The 21,858-nt window shown below is 40.0% G+C and overlaps 3 protein-coding genes across 3 annotated transcripts in view; 1 reads left to right on the forward strand and 2 right to left on the reverse strand.

The window, feature by feature from the left end:
- Nucleotides 1–2,149, forward strand: part of ITGA2 (integrin subunit alpha 2) — a 74,756-nt gene extending 72,607 nt beyond the window's left edge. Inside the window, exon 30 of the mRNA XM_087715484.1 lies at nucleotides 1,600–2,149. Within this exon, the coding sequence (XP_087571610.1) occupies nucleotides 1,600–1,689 (90 nt within the window). The 3' untranslated portion in view covers nucleotides 1,690–2,149. The remainder of the gene's footprint in view (nucleotides 1–1,599) is intronic.
- Nucleotides 2,150–5,556: 3,407 nt separating this feature from the next.
- On the reverse strand, nucleotides 5,557–14,932 carry LOC106548879 (molybdopterin synthase catalytic subunit). The gene is made up of 4 exons (XM_087715482.1): nucleotides 14,811–14,932; nucleotides 13,299–13,452; nucleotides 7,440–7,563; nucleotides 5,557–6,216 (listed from the first exon to the last, which is right to left on the reverse strand). Exons 1-4 carry the CDS (start codon nucleotides 14,929–14,931, stop codon nucleotides 6,148–6,150), a joined length of 468 nt encoding a protein of 155 aa, XP_087571608.1. The 5' UTR covers nucleotide 14,932; the 3' UTR covers nucleotides 5,557–6,147.
- A 1,307-nt stretch (nucleotides 14,933–16,239) lies between these two features.
- Nucleotides 16,240–21,572, reverse strand: LOC106548880 (molybdopterin synthase sulfur carrier subunit). Its single transcript, XM_087715483.1, has 3 exons — nucleotides 21,419–21,572; nucleotides 18,047–18,168; nucleotides 16,240–16,378 (listed from the first exon to the last, which is right to left on the reverse strand). Exons 1-3 carry the CDS (start codon nucleotides 21,428–21,430, stop codon nucleotides 16,252–16,254), a joined length of 261 nt encoding a protein of 86 aa, XP_087571609.1. The 5' UTR covers nucleotides 21,431–21,572; the 3' UTR covers nucleotides 16,240–16,251.
- Nucleotides 21,573–21,858: the final 286 nt, after the last annotated feature.

A 21,858-nucleotide genomic window follows, 5' to 3' on the forward strand; every position in this document is an offset into this window, starting at 1 on the left:
TCTGGAGAAGCTCTTGTTTGTATTGTATCTCTTGTCTGTGGGAGTCTGGGTTTCTGCCAACATCTTGCCTGTGAGTCATATGTGGGCTTTCAGCCAACAATTGCTCTGAAGAAAGCGTGGCTAACAGTAAACCTGTGTCAGCATTAATCACCGGACGGAGGGGTGTCAGAACAGTGGGGAATAGAAGGATTTATACACCTTGTAGACAGATGGTCATTTGTATTCTTTTAGTGGGTTGCTAAGGTCACCTGGAGGTTTATATGTGTCATCAGAATCACCTGAGTGGTGAAAATTGGTGTGGAGCCTTCTTGGAACTGTTGAAAGGATTGTGTTGTCACTTGCATCCCCCATTGTACCGTCAGATCTGAAGAAGCTTCTTGGATGACAAGCAAAACGTCTTAAAATAAAAAACAAGAAAGTCCTGAAAAAGCATCTTTGGGACAGTGATGTCGGAGAATGTTTGAATTTGAGATACAAATCTCTTAAGCAATTCTGATATATATTGAGGTACCCAATTAATGAAGGAATGTTCTTCCATTTTGTAGTTCATGCTGAGAAGTCAGTCAGTTTGAATTTAAACTCCCCCCGCCCCCATGGCTTGAAGTTCTGCTGATTTTCATCTATTAAATGCACGTACTGTACTATAATGTCTAATGCTCATTTCAGATATATTTAGGTTTTATGTCTATCTGAATTTAATTTACTGCAATTGCTCCACTGGATGGACTACATCAAGTTATGTTTGTATATACTGCTTATTTGATCTAGTGGAGCACTTGCAGTAAATGCAGTAAATTACATTCAGTCCTAGAACTGTGTTTTCATACTTATTTAGGGAAAGAAGATCAGCAAACATGGGGTAGGTTTATCTGCTTGTACATTGTGAGACCCTAGACTGTTGCTTCTTGACTTTCACAATTTGAAGATGTGTGGTCTTCAAGTCCCAGAATTCCATACCCAACACTGTCAGGGGACTTTTGGGAATTGAAATCCACAGATCTTCAAATTGCCGAAGTCAAGAAACATTGCCCTAGACTTTTAATAGATCTTAATTTAGCAGCCCTCAGAAGTTGACCGTCTACAGCAGGGGTGTCAAATTCAAGGCCCAGGGGCCGGATATGCCCTGGAGGGCCGCTCTGGAAACAGTGAAGGACTGGTCACACACGCTCTTCCTGAGCTCCGTTTTCACTGGCAGAGGGTTGCAGGAGACCATCACAGCCGAAAACTGAGCTCGCGAGGTCTGCATGCAGCTCTCCTCAGCTCCATTTTCACTGGCAGAGAAATGCAGGCAGCAGAAAACAGAGCTTAGTAGCCACAGCCATCACAGGCTTCCCAGACATATGTGACGTCAAGCTGGCCACAGCCACCCTAGCCACAGCCACCCCAGCTCCCTGAGGTCAAACACAACTCTGATACAGCCCTCAATGAAATGGAGTTTGGCACCCCTGGTCTACCGTTAAGATTTGTCTAATTCAGATTAAAGGACAGACAACCTATTATTAAAAATCACTGTTGAATAGAAACAGTGTGGATCCTATCCTTGATACTACATTCCAGCATTAAATACAAATATAAATCTTCTCAAAAAATTTCTTGCAGCTTGGTTTCTTCAAGAGAAAATACAAGAAAATGGCAACAGATTTGGAAGACGCGGATGAGATTACAGGACTTAATAAAGACAGAGAATAAACAGCAGAAATATTCCCGAATGTACGAATGTTGAGCCACAAACAGTGCTTGCGATCACACTGTTTAATTTCCACGAGTGCCTTATTCAAAGGTTTTACACTTTTTATAAGTGAAAATATTATACATATAACTGCTGGTCGGTTTGGGCTTTTGTTTACAGTTGTATAAAGATTTTGTTTTTATATTTTGTACTGTTAATAATGGATCCTCTGAATTGGCAGGCCCAGAACTAATGTTGAAATCTGCCAGGAATACTGCTTTTTATCCTTGATAAGGGTACATGTGGAATAGTTTGTCTTTATTTACCAGTATAACAGGATCTGTTATTTTCATTCTGCAATCAAAAACTGTCCTTGAGTTACTCAAAGGTTTACAGACATTGAGCAGTGCTAGCTCCTCAGTCGGTATCTGGATTCAAATATTACATTAAACCAGGGTTCTCAAAATCGTGGGCCAAATGCGTCACACCCACCCTTGGTTTAACGAAGGGGGAAATCTCGATACATCATGTGTCGATGTAACGACATGACTTTGACACACCTGCATCAACCCATAAATTGGTTTGTTTACTCTGTGACTAAATGTAATGTGAGCAGAAACCATTGTAGCTTAGCACAGAATTGCTCAACAGTATACAACCATTTGCAGCTTATTGTGGCACCAAAGAAACGATAGCACTTATTAGTTTAGGCACTGTCTAAAAAAGCTGGAGATGTGATTGCAAAGATTACTAACTGTGTTAGAGCAATATTGAATGACAAGATAAGAGCATGGCCTAGTATTGGTTGCGTACCCAAGCTGTAACAATAAACTGTACATTGAGAGTAGACCTTCTAAAATCATGTAGAAACATTCATGAATGATTCATTCTGACCGATTTTTATTATACTGGCTACCTTAATTATTGAATACTGATTTGATTTTAAATGCTATATTGATATAAGGACATCCACATGCAATACTAATCAAATGTCACTTTGAAATTTTTAATTTTGTTTTATATAACATGGAAACCTCTGATGCCTTTTTTCTAGCTTTCAAATAGCTCTTGAAATAAGTAAATAAACAATAAAAGGAAACTCAGTTTCTTTTCAGGGTTTTAAGGAGCAGTCAGGTTTTCTGAAGCAGCAAATGCTATAATCTAGATAACCAGCTTCCAGAATCCTCAGTGTACACCAGCCAAAAAAACAGAGTTTATTTCTCCATCACAAAACTGTTAAAGATTTTATTCGATTTAAGAGAGCAGAATGGCTGGCCTTATTTACAATTCTTGGTGTAAAGCAGTAGTTGTAAAGGAGTAAGTTACTAATTTCTGAACACTCATTAATTTGGATTTTAATGTTATTAACCATTGGATTAACCATTCCATAACAAACACTAGTAGACTTCCTCCTTAGCAACTACAATTGAGATTGGCAACTTATTTGTTAAGCAGAGTGGTTACCAAGTTAAAAATCACATGAGCATGACTGTGCTTATGATTTTACATAGGACTGCACGCACCGACTGTCTGTAATACCAAACGTGATTTAGACAAAGAGAGAGAGATGCTGCAGTCACAAATGTGATGTTTGAAGCAAAGTTACTTTTCCAACACGGTCATAACTGCAAACAGTAGATCTTTTCAGAATTTTTAAAAAATGTTAATTAAAAAATTTTTTTAGTATTAATTTATTCCTTTTCACCAATTGTTCTTTTCATTACATTTTTTAAGATGGCAAATCTCTAGGTTTTTTTTTTAATGTGTTTTTATAAGATTCCAAATAGCATTACTTTAATGGGATTTAAAGCATATTAAGCTGTCAGAAATCGCTGGATTTTTTTAAAAAAATTAGATGTTGCAGAAGCAAGAGACAAGTACTTGTGAAAACAGGAGTAAATTGTATGCTTAATTTCCTCCTGCATATCTGCAGTGTCATGCAAATTCTTTCACTCTTGTTTACAATGTTGTTTATCCATTAAGTTTGTTCTTGATTATATTACATGTACTTAAAATCTTCAAACTCATCCTTCAGAACCCGTTACATTATATTTTAAGGGGAACATTTTAATTTTGGAATTGGGATGTTCTGATGGGTAATTAGGTTATTCTGCTTAGCTGCAGCCATTTATGCCACGGTTTCTGCATTCTTCACTAATATCAGAAGCATATATGCTCCTATCACTTATGCATTTACACAGCAGTAAATCTTTATTGACTAGAGTAAGGCATAACTTCTGAATGACTCAAGTCCATAACACTGGAAGATACATACTCTTACCTGTAATATATTATCTTTGTTGAAAATAACTAATAAATTATTGTCTTTACTTTTGTTCAACACTGCCTGAAATATCAGGAAGCTCTTTTTAAATTTCAGTTTATGTTTGTATGGGGAAGAAAATCCAGCCTAACATAATTAACTATAAGGCTGATTCATCATGTCTCTACACATCCCAATAGCATTAACACAGATGTTCCTGATGAATTTTAATTACCATTCTGCTTGAGTCAAGTGTTTTCACTGCTATTGGTTGTGATGTAGAAAATATTGCTTTATGAATGGATATTCACATCAGGTGCAAAAATGGTACACATTTTTACTTCTAGAATCAAGTTTCATAGAACAAGGCACACAAAACTGTAAGCAGCTTATGTGAACCTAAGTGATGTGGTTAATTTAAAGTTCAAGCACATTGGTTCAATAAACGTTTGTGCTCTTTTATAATATTGTAGAATGTATGTAACAATTTTGTACTTTTCTGTATTTTTTATTTTTGTTAAAAAAAAATAGCAATTCAGTAAACAGGTGTATTGTACAGACAAAGCCTTTATGTATATTTTGCACTTTGTACCAAAACATATGAATATAGTGAAGCTTGCGTTTAAAGAAAGATGAATGAAACCTGTTGAATAAATTTTGAAATCACCCCATTGTAGACTCATTGCTGAATTATATTGCCTGGAAAGCGATCTAATACTGAAAGAAGTATATTGTTAGATCATCTACCTATCTGTACTTTGTTTCTCTTTGTTTTATTGAGCATGCATTTTAGGAGATAAAGAAAGGTCAGGAAACTTCAGGGCATCTATTGCATTTTTTTCCTTTCAAATTATTTGGTTCAAAAAATTGAACTATATTTATATGGAAACAAGCAGCATTTGCAAAAATACAGCTTCATAGGTTGTTGCTGGTCTTTTTTTATTCTCCTAATGCAAAGTTCCCTGCTAAGAAAGCCAAATTTGTATAGTGCAGGGCTGTCAAACTCCCGGCCCATGGGCAGGATGCGTCACACGCTGGCCATGCCCACACCCGGTTTAGCAAAGAGGAAAGCCCCAATACATCACGTGATGCTGCCACGATGACACGAGTTTGACATCCCTGGTGTAGTGGTTAAGGCATTGAGTTAGGAACTGGGAGACACTGATTTCTAGTTCTGCCTTAGCACAAACCCATCAGGGTGACCTTGGGCCAGTCACACTCTCTCATCCCTAGGAAGGAGACAATAGCAAAACCACTTCCGATATCTTCTGAAACTGCAGGGACCTACAAAGGCAGTCACCGGGATTCAACATGGACCCAAAGGCGCCAAACAGCCAGCCAAGTTTACATTAGTATAGAATGTGCAATGCCTAGCTTTGGTTTGTGAGAGCACATGGATGTACAAGTCCTTGACTTACAATCACAACAGGGAATCTAAATTGACATTGTCACAAATGGAGATCACATGATCCTGGGAGAAGCAACTGTCATAAATACTTGCTGGTTGCCAAGTGCTGGGATTTTGGTCATGGGGCAATCATGTGACAGTTGATTCTTTGCAAACCAATTTTTTCAGTGCTACTGTAATCTTGAACAGTTGATAAATAAATGGCTCGAAGGCAAATAATTGTAAATTTTTAATTGTTTCCTATGACACTTTGCATATCTAAATAACTTTTTCTATATTTTTAATAGAATTAGTGAGAACTCTCTGGTCGTCACCTCAATTTTATGATGACTGGGCAAATCACCTAAATTTATGATAGGGAGCAAAAGTAAGATAGGGAAAGTTATAATTTTTTTTTGTGTTACTGTGGTTCTCACAATGCTTCAGCTACTCCACAGAATTTGGAGATACTCAAAACATCAATTTGATCTGAAAGAATAAACACAATGATTTCAAAGAAGTCCGTGAAAGCAATAATATTCCTAAATAAATGATTTCATTATCTCATTCCATTTCAAAATTGGAGAATTATAATTTGTACTAGCTCAATTTTGGAATACACTTCTATATTTGAATGTTCTGTTTTTAAGGATTAAGGCTTATTAACACAGAGAAAGAAATCTAAACATTGTATATTTTAAACAGTTGGCCATGTGGCAAATATTTCCTGCATCTCTCAAAACGATCAACAAAAAACGGAATTGAATTTCTCAGTTCAGTTTAACACCCTGAGCCAGCTTTGCCTTCTCTTTTTGGTACATTAATATTTTATTTTTCTCCCTTGATCCAAAAGCACTCCTTATTTCCTTTCCAAGCAGAATCCTCTTCGTACACCTCCTGTAAGCAAAGAACATCATGGGTAAGAGAATTGTGTTACAAAGCTAACTTTTTTTATCTGAGGTGACGCAGTGGTTAGAAGTACTGCAGGCTACTTCTGCTGACTGCCGGCTGCCTACAATTTGGCAGTTCAAATCTCATCAGGCTCAAGGTTGACCCAGACTTCCATCCTTCCGAGGTGGGTAAAATGAGGACCCAGATTGTTGGGGCGATATACTGACTCTGTACACAGCTTAGAGAGCGCTGGAAAGCTCCGGAAAGCGGTATGTAAGTATAAGTGCTATTGCTATCTGCTACACTGAATGCAGCCGCCACATTTTTTTTCCCTAGCTTACTGTCTGAGCTAAATTAAAATATTAAAAAATATATAGATACAATTCAGGAATAAGTAGATATTTTCCAAAAGATTCTTGACATTTTAACATATTAGATCAGGGGTGTCAAAATCAAGGCCTGCAGGCCGAAAATATAAGGAGCCAGCCTGCATCGCTTTGGCCCGGTCTACCCAGTGTGAAGAGGAAATATGTCAGAAGTTTGGGGAGTGGTGCCAAGCTGATCATGCCCACCTAGTTGGCCACACCCACCCAGTTGACCACACCCACCCATCTCCCTGAGGTCAACCACAATTCTGATGTGGCCCTCAATGAAATTGAGTTGGACACCCCTGTACTAGATGCACATATGTTCTCTGTGCATAAACCCCCCTGTTGTAGAAACAGCTTGAGGACCAATCTGATGAGATAGGAATAGAAAGGGGAATAGGAATAGAATAGAATAGAATTCTTTATTGGCCAAGTGTGATTGGACACACAAGGAATTGGTCTTCGGTGTATAACTTCTGGTTAATTTAAAGTTCAAGCACATTGGTTCAATAAATAATAGTTTGTGCTCTTTTATAATATTGTGGAATATTAACAAGAGTTCTTATAATATTATATTGTAAGAATACTATTTTAAATATCCGATCCATTTTGAACCTCCACTAAGGAAACTGAAATTTTCCAATCTCAGAAAACAGTAGAGGAGGAAGAATCATCTACCATAGTGGGATGCTGCCCTCAATTCTGCAGGGAGAAGCCATACCATGGCACAGGCCTCGGGGTGAGATGGGTGGCAAACAAATTTCATAATAAATAAACAGGTTCTGGGAAGCTGCCCTGTGGACAGTGTGATGTTCAGCATTGCACTCTTTCTCAAAACAAATGTCCTTTTAACACACATACCTTTTTCCATATGGGGACAGTAGCTTTTAAAGTATTGATGCAATATTGCAAGGCATTGAGAGACTCTGCTCGGTGAGGGGAAGAGATGGCTACAATCACGCTGGCTTCACTAATGGGAACCAAACTAAAGAGAATGTGAAAAGTAACATTAGCTGTGGCTTTTAGCCACATTAGTGTAATCTTTCAAGGACAAAATAAAGGTCTTGTTATCAACTACTACAAGGGCCTAGATAAACAAGAGGGGCCATGTTCTAGGAAGATCAAATTAGAGAGGCAGAATGTCTCATGATTATGTGTTCCGAGGGAAGACTCAACAGGAAAACAAATTAAGTAAAACTACAGAAGGGACATTCTGCAACAACAGACTGATGCAATCATTTAGATCAGGGAGAGAAAAGCAGAGCTGCTTTTTCTAAGAGTTTCAAGGCAGAAATAATCCACTACCCCAAATAACATTTTAGGGATACTCCAGAGGTCCTGTCAGTCATTATTCCATCCTCTATACAGGTAGTCCTCGACTTACGACCAGAACTGATCCCAAAATTTCTGTTGCTAAGTCAGACATTTGTTAGGCGGGTTGTGCTCCATTTTATGAACTTTCTTACCACCATTGTTAAATGAATCACTGCAGTTGATAAGTTAGTAACCCGGTTGTTAAGTGAATCTGGCTTCCCCATTGTCTTAGTTTGTCAAAAGGCTGCAAAAGGTGATCACGTGACTCCGGGACACAACAGTGGTCATCAGTATGAACCAGCTGCCAAGCATCTGAATTTTGATCCCACAATCAAGGGGATGCTACAAAGGTTGTAACTGTGGAAAATGGCCACAAGTTACTTTTTTTCAGTGCCGCTGTAACTTTGAGCGGTCGCTAAATGAACTGTCGTAAGTTGGGGACTACCTGCAATGTACAAAGGAATTAAAATGGCAAAAAAACTATACACGTATATTACAGGAATCAAATTGCACAAATTGTATTAGACATATAATCAATAGATGTGTAATTGAAATTTAAAGAGAGACATGTAGCCGTCATCTCTTTGAAAGTTCCTTTATCTTTACTCCATCTCTGCATCTGAGCAAAAATAAATGCAATATTTAAATGTTTTGGTTCTGAAAAACAGAGATAGGAAACCTTCAGATTTTGGATTCCGACTCTCATGTTGTAAACAGTGCAAGCAATTTCCAATTGTAGTTCAAACATCTGCAAAGCAAAACAGCTGCTTTTCTTTTGTACACAAGAAAAATAAGCTAAGAGAGAAGAAGGCGGGGCTTAGCAGTGAGAAGATGGAGTTTTAGGCTACTCCTGAAATTCCTCTATACCAAAGGATTTTTTGGACGGGTTCTTTGAACCCCAGCTGTCCCGGAGACGACAGTGGAGGTGGGGAGGGACCCAGGACCCCAGAGATAATCGCAAATCTCTGGGGGAGGGTATTAACTCCCCGTGCCAATTCCTTTTTGGATTAGCTGTGTGCTAACTGAAACTGCAGGTCGCCCCTAAGAATGGAAGAAGTGATATCATCTGGTAAGCTGATTTTATTATCCAAGAGAGATTGTTCCTGTTAAAAATTAAGCTAACTGAAAACCAAACAACAGAAGATCAGCGGCGAATTAGCTTTTCTAATGGTTTTATGACTGGTGGTTACTCTACCTCTTAAATGCTTCAAGAAACTCCGCGATATTCTCCCCCCTCTGAATCTTCCTAAGTGGATCGTAAAACTTATTTCCTACTAACTAGCCCGCTACGATTCGACATTTTTATTACTTTACTATCCAGCTCTGTTTACAACTAGATAAGATTGACAGCTGGTAAGAGATTAAAAAAAAAAAAAAAGTTAAAAAGTGCTTTGAAGCCTCTGGGGGAAAAAAAAGAGAGCCTTTATTTTAACTACGACACATCATGGCGTCCCAAGATATTTCCAAGACTTCATTTCAGACTCTTTTCTCTGCGTGTAGAGAACTTTTTCATTCTTACCAAAGATTGGAAAGAAAAATGGATCAATTTATTCTAAAATATGAAGCTAAAACTGAGAAAATGGCCACAAGTTACTTTTTTCAGTGCCGCTGTAACTTTGAGCGGTCGCTAAATGAACTGTCGTAAGTTGGGGACTACCTGCAATGTACAAAGGAATTAAAATGGCAAAAAAACTATACACGTATATTACAGGAATCAAATTGCACAAATTGTATTAGACATATAATCAATAGATGTGTAATTGAAATTTAAAGAGAGACATGTAGCCGTCATCTCTTTGAAAGTTCCTTTATCTTTACTCCATCTCTGCATCTGAGCAAAAATAAATGCAATATTTAAATGTTTTGGTTCTGAAAAACAGAGATAGGAAACCTTCAGATTTTGGATTCCGACTCTCATGTTGTAAACAGTGCAAGCAATTTCCAATTGTAGTTCAAACATCTGCAAAGCAAAACAGCTGCTTTTCTTTTGTACACAAGAAAAATAAGCTAAGTAAGTGTTCACGTAAGCGTTCCACATGAAACACATGTCACAACTGTGTTTCCACTAGTTAGTGGCTGCCAGTCAGGTTGAAATCTAATACTTTCTAAAATAGTTATAACAATGATTGTTACCAGTTGTCCTAACTTAGTAACCACAATTGGAACCAACTCCATCGCAAGTGCTACAGTTGCTAAGCAAGATATCCCGATTGCACTAGACCAGGGGCGTCAAACTCACATTGTCATGGCGGCGTTACGTGACATACCGGGTTTTTTTTTCCCTTCGCTAAACCGGACCTGGCCATGGCCAGAATGTGATGTGCTCCGGCCGATGGGCCAGGAGTATGACAGCCCTGCACTAGACTTACAACCTCACTTCTGCTGCAGTTGTTAAGCAAATCACTGTGGTCATTAAGCAAAACATCAAATGACTGTGACGTGGGATTTTTACTGCTACCTTTTCTATTCTGCTTGTCCCACGCTAGTTACGAAGCACACAAATAGGAATAAAGCAACTGCAAAACACTGAAACAGTTGAAAATGTGGGGACTGGTTGGAAAGTTACATTTTCAATACATTTGTAATTTTAAACAGTTACTAAATGAGGCAGTCAGTAAGCAAGGATTAAGTGTAAGCAGTCCACTCTCCCTTAAGTTCTCAGAGCAGTATAGATATTACCTTATGGCATGCTGTCTGGGATTTCTGGCTGTCACTGCCAAGAGCCAGTGGTTAGGGTGCAGTACTGCAGGCCACTTCAGCTGACTGTTATCTGCAGTTCAGCGGTTCTAATCTCACCGGCTCAAGGTTGGCTCAGCCTTCCATCCTTCCGAGGTGGGTGAAATGAGGACCCAGACTGTGGGGGCGATATGCTGACTCTGTAAACCGCTTAGAGAGGGCTGAAAGCCCTATGAAGTGGTATATAAGTCTAACTGCTGACTCTGTAAACCGCTTAGAGAGGGCTGAAAGCCCTATGAAGTGGTATATAAGTCTAACTGCTATTGCTATGATCAGTTGGTGGTTGAGGAATGCTGTTTTAAGTTAGGATTAGGTCCATTAATATATTTTCTATAAATGTTATTACAGGTAATCCTTGACTTTTTCTGACCTAGGCTTCCCCAGCAGCACGAAGTCAGTCCTCATCCTGATAAACCCCTTTTATTTAATTTACAGTGAATTCCTCTCCAGCAAAGTGTTTCCTTTCCCACAGTCTTTCAAGACAGTTCACAACTACCAAACTTTATCAGGCTTGGAGAGGGGCCAGGCCGATACCTTTCAGACACTGCAATATTTGGCAAGAATGCAGGAATGAACTAATTGTCTCCTGCAAACACTCTTCCCCTTTCGCTCCTCTTTTATTCCCTATGGGAGGGGCCATTCACCATCCACCTGTGGCCTTACTCCCAAGTCGACCCTTGTTCCTTAGCTGTTCCCTTCATCTGGCAACTCTGCGCACGCGCACACTGGGAACAGACTCCAGCTGTTTGTCTGCCTCACTGATGTCTGACTCCGAAGGAAGCTGATAACTGGCATATGGCCCTGGCCCCATCTCTGCCTCTGACACAGAGCCTTCCCCAGACTTCAGGACTGGCCCATGTTCTTCCCCAATCTCCTCACTGTCTGAATCTGTTGCCAGCTCTGCTGAACGCTGGCAAGCCACAACACGACTTAGAGCCACAACGGAGTGCAAAATTTCTGTTGCTTAGTGAGACAGTTTATGTGAATTTTGCCCCATTTTATAACCTTTCTGGCCACAGTTGTTAAGTGAATCACTGCAGTTGTTCAGTTAGTAACTCAATTGTTAAGCAAATCGGGCTTCCCATTGACTTTGCTTGTCAGAAGTTTGCAAAAGGGGATTGCACCACCTCAGGACACTGCAACAACTGTCATAAATATGAACCAGTTGCCAAGCATGTGAATTTTGATCATACGACCATGAAGATGCTGCAAAGGTCATAAGTGTGAAAAGTGTTCCTAAGTCACATTTTTCAGTGCCATTGTAATTTCGAACAGTCACTAAGCGAACCGTTGTAAGTCAAGGACTACCTGCACAATGTTAGTGGTTCATCTATGCAGCACATCAGAAATGATATACTAAAGATATCAATCTTTAGGCCATGCACGAAAGACGTGGCTCCTTGAAAGGAATGTGTAGGATTTTATCTCAGCAATACCCACACACACACAAACACACACACACACACACACACACACACAAGAGGATTTCTTTACTTTTATAGCAGTGATGGTGCCAAACCTTTTCAGCACCGAGTGTCCAAACCAGAATGTGTGTGCATGTGCATGCATATGTGTGCGCCAGAGCACCAGAAACCTGAAGACCAGCTGGCCAGCGCACACATGCCTGGTTTGGGGGCATTTTCTGGCCTGTTTTCAGGCCACTTTTGGCCTGGGAAATGGCATGAAAACAGCCCAGAAAAGGGCCCAGAAAGTAGCCCAAAATGTTCTGTTTAGTTGCCCCGTTTTCAGGCCGTTTTATGAGGGTCAAAAATGGCCTGAAAACAGCCCAAAAACAGCTTGAAAATAGCCCCAAAACAGCCTGAAAATGGCCTGAAAAACAGCCAAAACCGCCCCCAAAACGGGATGTTTTCAGGGCCTTTTTTGGTCCATTTTCAGCCTGTTTTCCAGCGCTCCAGTGCCCGCTAAGACCAGCTGGCAACAGCCTGCGTGCCCACAGAGAGGGCTCCACATGCCACCTTTCCTAGATTGAGGCTAACAGTGAAGCTGAGCGTAGCATTCAGAAAACAGGCTGGTCAGGAAAATAGAACTCTTAAGTGAAGAAATGAGCGGCAAAAGATCCAAAGTGGTGATGTATACATAAATATCTAACACTCCATGTTAACAGGAGAAAAAAACATACCTCTTAGCTAAAAAAATGTTTGCATCATCTGAGAAACAAACTAATTTTTTGGTCAAGTAGATGCCCTTGAAAAGACAGAAGAGATATCATCTAAAAAGTGGGCATCTCTACTCTAAAACAATTCTCAAACTTAGCCTACAATTCATTCGTACACTGTACATTCATTCCAGTTGGACTATTTTCCATCTCAATGTTTTTCTCCCTTGAACCATAACATAAGAAAGTCTAAATCTGATGACAAGCTGCACCATTGCCAACATTCAGAACAAACAAGGATCAGAGTTCAGAAAACTATACCAAACTCTCAAATTTAACTCTTAATTGGAATGAGGAGATGTGAAATGTGAACATAATGTCTATCTGAGAGCTGCCATAAGAGTAAGGCAAAATTTAGTTTGCTATGAGGCAACTTTCTCCCTATGGCCTCATCCAAAAAGGAGGCTCAGATGTTTGCCCACAAATCTGCCTTTATCAAATTCACAATCTTAAATAAATAAAGCAGGAAGAGTATATGCTTTGAGTGTATTTACCCAAGTCGATGATGTATTGCTATATGCTTCACGGAAGGCCATTTCAATCTGATATCTTTGCATATCTTCTTCGCTTCAGCTTCTGCCATTGTTGTGTAAGCTTCATATTCCAACTGTACGACTTTTTTCCCTTCAAAGTTATTCCTTGTAGTGCCTGAAACAAAAGGACAACCCTTAAAAGACATTCTGGGCTGGTGAGAAGTTTAGCTTGACAGAAGGCTAAATTTAAGAGCTTTAACAAAAAGAAATTAACAATTTATCTTTATGCTAAGCATGGTTTTGCCCGTGGTCTGAATAAGCCCCAATAAGCTGCTTTCTGCATACCACTTTGCTATGGGCTACAGACCTGTAATGAATTCACACATCTCTCAACCACATTAAGGTTTGGCCACAAATTCTCTTAACAGACACACATTCTCCAATAATGCCAATTATTAATAGGGGCCAAGCTCAACAATAGCATGCTTACTCTGTGTATACAAAAAGGTTTCAATTTAACTTCTAGCATTTTATTAATTAATAAATGAATTACATATAATAAATAAATATGTATTTATTAAAAAGGCTAGGTGGGACACTACTAGGCTAAATTTGTTCCACTTCAATGTTTTCATGTGTTGTGTGAATTCTCAATGATCAGAAAACTGAGATTAGCACAAGCGCTTCTGAAACCAGTTGTCCATATTTTTATTTTAGGGATGCAGCACACTGCTTTAAATGTAGCAATTCCCCCCCCCCCCACTTAAATAAAAACCAACTCAGACCATTTAAGTTAGTTCAGGCATGCAAACTTGTTCTAACACAACTGTGCAGGCTGAAATCTCCATTCTTTTCAAGATGAGATAGATAAGATAAGCTAGGTGTCATCTGAGATCTCTCAAACCAACCATTATCATCTTCTTTTAACGACCCATAATCCCTTGCAGGGTGGAGTCTGAGCAACTGAATGGAGTTAGCAGAATGTTTTAATGGCCACATGCCCTTCCTGTCACCAATGCAGAGTTTTGTTCAGCAGATATATTCTCAATATGCCCAGAGAGAAATACCTGTCTCCACCTAGGATTGAACTCACAGCCTCCTGATTGTGAGGCGAGAGCTCCACCTCTAGGCCGCTGCACCATTTTTTCTCTCCAACCAACCATAAGCATGTGTAATCAAGGTGAAGCCCTCAAAAGCACATAACCCATGAGCAACATCAAGACTTGCTTTGTGTATATGGATGCCCCAAAGCCTCCAGGGTTTCCTGGTAGCGACAGTCCTCATAGCTGACAGAACTATAAGTTCCATTGTATTTCTCTTTATTTCTCTGATTTCAATCCTCAAAGTTAAGAACTTTTTTCCCTTAAGTTTTGATGTTTTTCCTTGTTCTAAGGTTGGTCTAAGACAACCTTGTTCCATTGGCTCCTACAACTGCTTATCTAATCTTCAGTTTCCATATTAAAAAGTTGGGGTTTTTTAATTTAAAAATATGTGGGTTTACCTCGGATTAAAAGCTTCATGTGTCCGACCTACCTACAAAGAAAGATACAGCTCCACAGCAGGGAGAAATGACCAGGGCTGCTACTTCATCTAATGAGAGCTTCTCATACATCAATTGAATCACATCCTTGGGTTCATCCTCAATTCCATTCATGATTTCTCTAGAAGTAAAGAGCGATACAATGATTAATTTGCAGGTTTATCCTTCCCTGGCTATGGATCTTAAATTACATCACAGGTTACAATCCATATTACTGCCTTATTTATTTATTCATTCATTCATTTTTAACTTACTTTTATTATTTTTATGAATAACTCAACTAATACTAATTTCATTCTAAGGCAGGACTAGAACGCTCCTGGTTTCTAGCTTGATGCCTTAGCCACTATTCTAATTAACTTAATTAATTTAAATTAATTAATTCATAGTCTTCAAAGAAATATTATAGCCTCTTAACAAATGGATTACCGTATTTTTCGGAGTATAAGACACACATTTTTCCTTCAAAAAAGAGGCAAAAAATCTGGGTGCGTCTTATACACTGAATACAGCATTTTTGGCCTCGCAAAACCCCACCTCTTCACCAAAATGGCCATGCATAGCCTTTAGGAGATTTATAGAGTGCTCCTAGGGGCTGGGGAAGGCAGAAATGAGCGAAAAATGGGCCACTCAGCCCTCAGGAGCACTCTACAAGCCTCCTGATGGCTATTCATGCCCTTTTTTGGGGAGAAAAACCCGGGTCTGTTTTCATGAAAAACAGGCTATTTTTGGGAGGTCTGAAGAGTGCAAATGTTTTTTTTTTTTAATTTGCCTTTTCAAAATCTTGGTGTTTCTTATACTCTGAAAAATGCGGTATATGAATTCTTTCCAGTCTGAGTTCAGATCAGGATCCTAATAAAGGAGAATATTTGTAGCTCAGGGTTGAAATGAGGGATCCTTGATGCTCTCTAGAGTTTGCTTGTTTTCTTGCAGACATTTGATTAGATAACACTATTAGTGCTAGTCACTGGGGTGGCATAAGATCCAAAACACTATTTCCAAGTTATTTTTTAAATGTGCACTGTCTTATTGTCCAATCTGGAGTCTTTCAGTTGTGTTTTCCTTCCCATCTTCTCTATATAATACAGCCAATGATCATGTCTGGGAATTCTGAGAGTTATAGCCATGATCAGTTGGGAGTTGAGGTTTAAGTAATCCCCCATGAATATATTTTCAATAAATGTCATTACAATGTTGTTGGTTCATTTATGCAGCATGTCAGAACTGATGTCCAAAAGTTACATCAAAACGTGCAGAAAAAGACACAGCTACCTGAAGCACATTTTGGAGACCAAACTCAAAGCCCTCTAGAGAAATATCATCTTGATACTTCTCCTTCTCCTTGTCCATCATCCTTGTCCTTCCCATCATCAAGTTTCCAGATTTGATATTTTAACGAGACACCAACACATACCTGTGAGTATCTTTCTAGACCTAACCTCCACTAAGAGGTGGGATGATGGCAACTTCGTCCCCTGTGTGGAGGCTGAACTGCTGATCCCCAAGGGGTACGTACTCCTGACAAATGGCAAAGATAACTTGATCTTCTATATCAGCAAGACTGAAAAAAACCCAAAAAGATTAATGAGATTGATTTGCTTCTGCAACAGATCCCTGGCTTTTTTGGATTGGATTCTACTGAACATATTTTGAGAACCTCACAAAATGCACATGAGTAGGGTCTCCATCCTCAAAATGGCTACCGAGTCAATTAAAACCAGTCACAAAGCTCTGATTTTTAAAAAAGACTTATGACTTGCTATCTCTTCTAGCTTCTTCTTTCGCAGATTGTTCCAGACAATCCCAGCAAAAGTTTCCTCTTTCTTTGACCAGGTTTCTATTTGAAAGAGACAGGACTTTCTTTCCCTGATTTTATTTTGTGAGAAAGCTTATGGAATACATTTAGAGTCTAGACAAAAGGGCTGCTGGGGGATTGGCAATATTCCAAATTTCTCTCTGTCTCTGTCTCTCTCTGTCTCTCTCTTATCTATCTATCTATCTATCTATCTATCTATCTATCTATCTATCTATCTATCATCTATCTATCTATCTATCTATCTATCTATCTATCATCTATCTATCTATCTATCTATTAATCAATCTATCTATCTATCATTGGAACTGATTCTATGTAGAAAGTCACTTGAATAAGAGACCGGGGGGGGGGGGGATGTCACTGGCCATTCGGGGGTTATGTGCTTTTGCACAGCGTTATCCATGTTACCAGTTGTGCTATTTCTTGGACCAGGAAGCTCTTTGGTCAGTGACTCATGCCATGCTCACCTCAGGCTTCTTTAAGCTTCAATTGGCCAAGAATGCAGTTGCACAAGGAGAGATGTTTGCCCATATTTTCCAGCTTTCCTTTGTCTGCCAGTTTGCTTCTTATGCCTTCCAGGTTCTGTTATCATCTACGGAACCCTACATGGCCCAGAACCTGGCCAGCACACTATGGGTCCCTTCAACTAGACATTGTCATCTTTTCAGATTGTGAGCCAGAAGTGTGGCTTTTATGTTACACTCATCCTCGGGAATGAGGTTCCAACCCTGATACTGACTGTTCTTTTGAGATCTTGGGCTAGCTTGGCTGCAGCTGCTTGTGGGCCATGTGTGTGTATTCTTTTTAAATTAGTCCTTTTTACTTGATGGCAAGGTGGGGGAGGATGACTCTGTACGCTGAGCTTCTTGGTCACCATAGAAGATGACAATGGATTGTCGTGACATTAAAAGTTGCAAGTCTCTATGCAAGAATTGCAAGAGAGTGCGATTACCAAAAATTGACGGCTTATCAGCTTTGGAAGCCATATTAACACCGGAAGCTTCCACGCTGCCACATTCTTGTGCTTGGGAAATTAGGAGCGGGGATTTAGTAAAGGGAATGTAGTTAGACATAATAGCATTCTTCTTTTCAGTCAAGGTCATGGTATTCCTGCACCTGGAGGAGGAGTGGTTGAAGTGATGTCTCGAGGTGGGACGGATTGTGGTTGGACCATGTGATGGATTGATGGGTGCAGGGGATGGGTTTGGGCTTTTGACTTACTGAAGGGAAACCCAGATGCTCAGATTCGGGTTTTCCCAGACGTGCCAGTATAGCTACTCTAATAAAAGGGAACGTGGAGAAAATGTCTGTCTCAGAGTTTTTAATTGGAGTTGGATTCTTCTTTAATGCTGACACTCCTCTATACTGTAAGAGCACGAGGAAAGAATCAATTACCGATACACGTCGCCTTACCTTGAATGTCTCTTGACAATTTCCCTCCACAGCTGCAGCGAGGTTATTTGTTGGGGTACCGAAATGACCTCTGTACGCAACCCTGCTAATTCAGCACTTCTGGCAAAATACAGCACTGTGACCTGTTTTCAAGAAGGTAAAAACATGGAATGTTTAGTCCACCTCTGATTTAAGCCTATAAGGCCGGGATGGCGAACCTATGGCATGCGTGCCACAGGTAGCACATGGAGCCATTTCTCAGGGCACACGAGGTGACTTCCGGTTTGCTCGTAGGGTCGTTTTTTGCCCTCCAGAGCCTTCAGGGAAGCCTCCGGAAGGCCCCTGAAGGCTCCGGAGGGCTAAAACCGGCCGTACGAGCAAACTGGAAGTCCATTCCCAAACATCCGGTTTGCCTGTAGGGCTGTTTTTTTGTGCTCCAGAGGCTTCAGGGAAGCTCCTGAAGCCTCCGGGGACAGGGGAGGCTGTTTTAGCCCTTCCCAGGCTCCTATAAAGCCTCTGGAGCCTGGGCAGGGCAAAGAAAGCATGCAAAAAATGGGGGGAGCGCTGGTGATGCACATATGTACGCTGGGGTTGTGCATTTCATTATGGGTGTGGCACGCCCGCGCACAACCCCCTGGGCTCCCCCCACTTTTGGCACGCGAGCCAAAAAAGGTTCGCCATCACTGCCATAAGGATTTCATTTGTATTCCATTGTAACTAATATTCCATTGTAACTAAAATTTAATTGACGCATTAGAGCTTCATTTTTGAAACAGCATGTAAGTTAAAGTAATGGACATATTCAAACTTGCAATCAACGGGTTTTTGAAATACAAGGAGAATAATATGCACCTGTATCTACATTGTAAAAGGTATCCTGCCCCAATTACATTTTTAAAAAAGTGAATGTCCTCAAAAAAGAGTCTTCTTCTTGTGCCATATCCGTCATTGGACATTGCCGATCATGTTGGCAATCCTATTTTTGTCAACAGCGCATGAAAAAGGTCTGCTGAGTTTTGTCCAAACCAATCCCTTAGATTTTGATGTTTTTCTTCTGCCTGGACCTCATTTGCCTTCAATTTTTTTCCTGGAGGATTAAGTGAAATATGCCACATCACATGTCCAAAATATTCTAATTTTCGCTTATTAATGGACATGATAATTTCCCTTTTTTTCCCCTTCCCAAAAGAGTGCAAACACTAAAAAATGGAAGCAAATTTTTCAAAACTCTTTGGCTGCAGAGGCGATTGTAATGGGCTGTGAGAATGACTTTGGGAGAAGAACCTACTGTCTAAATAGCTGTTAGACAAGAATGGGAACGGAGAAAGCATCTCAGAAAGTTCTCTAGTTCTCTAGAAAGTAAAGACAAGGGAAGGGAGAAGTATTTTCAGACCTGCAAGATTCTATGAATGTCATCTTACAATAAAGTTTGTGTTAATATTCATGGTTTTTGTGGTCTGGACTATCCTAATGCACTGACAGTTACAGGAAGGAATGTTTAAAGCTCAGTTCCATATGTGGCCGCATCTCAGCCTCCTAGAAGGCGCAAAGCATTTTGAAATTCAATTAGCAATTATTCTGTTTCCATACAACTTAAGGCAGGGAGGTCAAAAAAGCCAAGTTGGCAATCATAATCATTTACCTTCTCATGATGGATACCTCTGATTTAATGTATCATTGATATCCCACAGCTGGGCGGGGGGGTGGGGGATACTCCCGCTCCAGTTCCCATGAGTCCCAACTAATCAAACGCAAAGAAGCTGAAATACACCTGACTCTTTGCTATTACAACCCTAGCAAGAACTAAAATTACTCCAGAAAAAAAAATGTAGTTCATCCTGGATGGATACACAGGAAGGTTGTCAAACAAGTTTTAAACACTCTCTAGAGATTAGAAATCTAAACGTTCCAGCTGGTTTATTCATCAAAGCCTCCAGGTTCCACAGGTTCCACAGAACTATCAAATGACAGGCAGGTAACTTCAGAAAAACTTATAACCTTAAATGCAAAATAAATCCATGGGTGGTTCAGCATTTCAAAATACAGGCAGACAATGCAGTTGGTGGCCTCCAAAGTAGGGGTATACAAGAAATATTAAAAGCTCTGTTATTTGTCTAATTTCCTCCCCTCCAGAAGTGAAACTAATTCGATAAGCTATTCAATCTACAGAATATTCTCTATAGGTCATAAAAAAGCACAACAAAGAATGTTCTTTGTGCGTCAACTTAGAAAGTTCAAACTGCCCAAAGAGCTGCTGATTCTGTTCTACAGAGGAATTATTGAGTCTGTCATCTACACCTCCATAACTGTCTGGTTTGGCTCTGCAACCAAACAAGGCAGACAAAGACTTAATGGATAATTAGAACTGCAGAAAAAAACAATTGCTAACAATCTGCCTTCCATTTAGGACCTGTATACTGCAGGAGTCAAAAAGAGGGTTGTGAAAATATCTACCGACCCCTCACATCCTGGACATAAATTATTTCAACTTCTACCCTCAAAACGACACTATAAGGCACTGCACATCACATCAACTAGACACAAGGACATTTTTTTTTCTGAATGCCATCACTGCTTAACAACTAATCCCCACAACACGGTCAAATTATCTACTAAGACTGTATTATTATTATTATTATTATTATTATTATTATTATTATTATTATTATTATTATTATTATCATCCTTCCTATTACTTATCTCCTCCTACTTATTACTATAACCATGTTGCTTGTATCTTTACAATTTCTATTGTTTTTGTTTCCTAGTACAATTTGATAGTGTACTACTAACCTTGACTATCACTAAGTGTTGTATCTTTTTTATTCTCCTTATGTACACTGAAAGCAATATGCACCAAAGACATATTCCTTGTGTGTCCAATCACATTTGGCCAATAAAGAATGCTATTCTTTTCTATTCTATTCTATTCTATTCTATTCTAATCTAATCTAATCTATAAAAGGGCATGTTCAGCATTTTTACTAAGGCGCATGATCAATGACTTTTTGATATCACTGCATGTTGAACTGCAGCGCCCATCATCCTGAAGTTGGCCGAGGCTAATGGGAGTCGAGGTTACTGCGAAATAGACTGCTGAGCTTCACAGGCTCGATCCAAAGTCATTTTTCGGGGGAAAGCCGGGACAGACGTTGCGCACACAGCCGTTTTTGATCAGGCGCAGGGTGCCCGGCCCTCCATGAGGACCCAGTTCTGTCTCTCATTCCCCACAGGGGATGCGGCTTGGGGACAAACTGGGGCTCCGGGTGGGAGCTTCTGCAGGTCTGCTGCGTCTTTTCGGGGTGCCTATAGAGCAGGAAAAAAAGAGTCCCGCGCAGATTTTTCACTCCGGCTAAAGAGCGCCGAGCCGGGCCGATTGCAAAGTTGGCGTACCTTGCAGCTCATCGATGCGCCGATCAGGGGAGGCCCCGAAACAGATCGTCCCTTCTCCTCTAGCGACTATTTTGCGATTGCGACAGGCCCAGGAGCAGTTGCGGCTCCAGAAGGCACGGCACTCCCCGCCGCCGCTCGCTTTGTAACCCAATCGCTTCGTGGGCACACCCCCAACTCCCAAAACAGCTCCACCTTCCGTGGGTTGGCTCTCCAGAGTGGGTGGGTGCGCGGCTTCAAATGAGAGTTGGTTCCACTTTTAAAATAAGTCAGTCGGGTACCTTTAGAACCTTTAGATATTTAGAATTAATGAATTAGAAATCAATTAAATATTAGGCAATAGAAAATTTTATTAACCATTATTTTTTTGGCAACTTTGCAAAACTTAGAAACCTTTAAAATGCATCTTCGCACGCCCGTATTCAATACACGCCTTGTATTGA

Source organism: Thamnophis sirtalis, unplaced genomic scaffold (assembly GCF_051295495.1).
Source record: "Thamnophis sirtalis isolate CommonGarterSnake01/CBP01778 unplaced genomic scaffold, rThaSir2_p1.2 scaffold_5, whole genome shotgun sequence".
Classification (NCBI taxonomy): Eukaryota; Metazoa; Chordata; class Lepidosauria; order Squamata; family Natricidae; genus Thamnophis; species Thamnophis sirtalis.

Coding starts and splice junctions, on each gene's coding strand:
- LOC106548880 (XM_087715483.1), bottom strand. Junction 16,379..18,046: donor ATTGTCAAGAGACATTCAAG/GTAAGGCGACGT, acceptor GGTTTTTTTCAG/TCTTGCTGATATAGAAGATC.
- LOC106548879 (XM_087715482.1), bottom strand. CDS start 14,931: ATGAATGGAATTGAGGATGAACCCAAGGATGTGATTCAATTGATGTAT. Junction 13,453..14,810: donor AGCTGTATCTTTCTTTGTAG/GTAGGTCGGACA, acceptor CTTTTGTTTCAG/GCACTACAAGGAATAACTTT. Junction 6,217..7,439: donor CTGTCCCCATATGGAAAAAG/GTATGTGTGTTA, acceptor CTTTGCTTACAG/GAGGTGTACGAAGAGGATTC.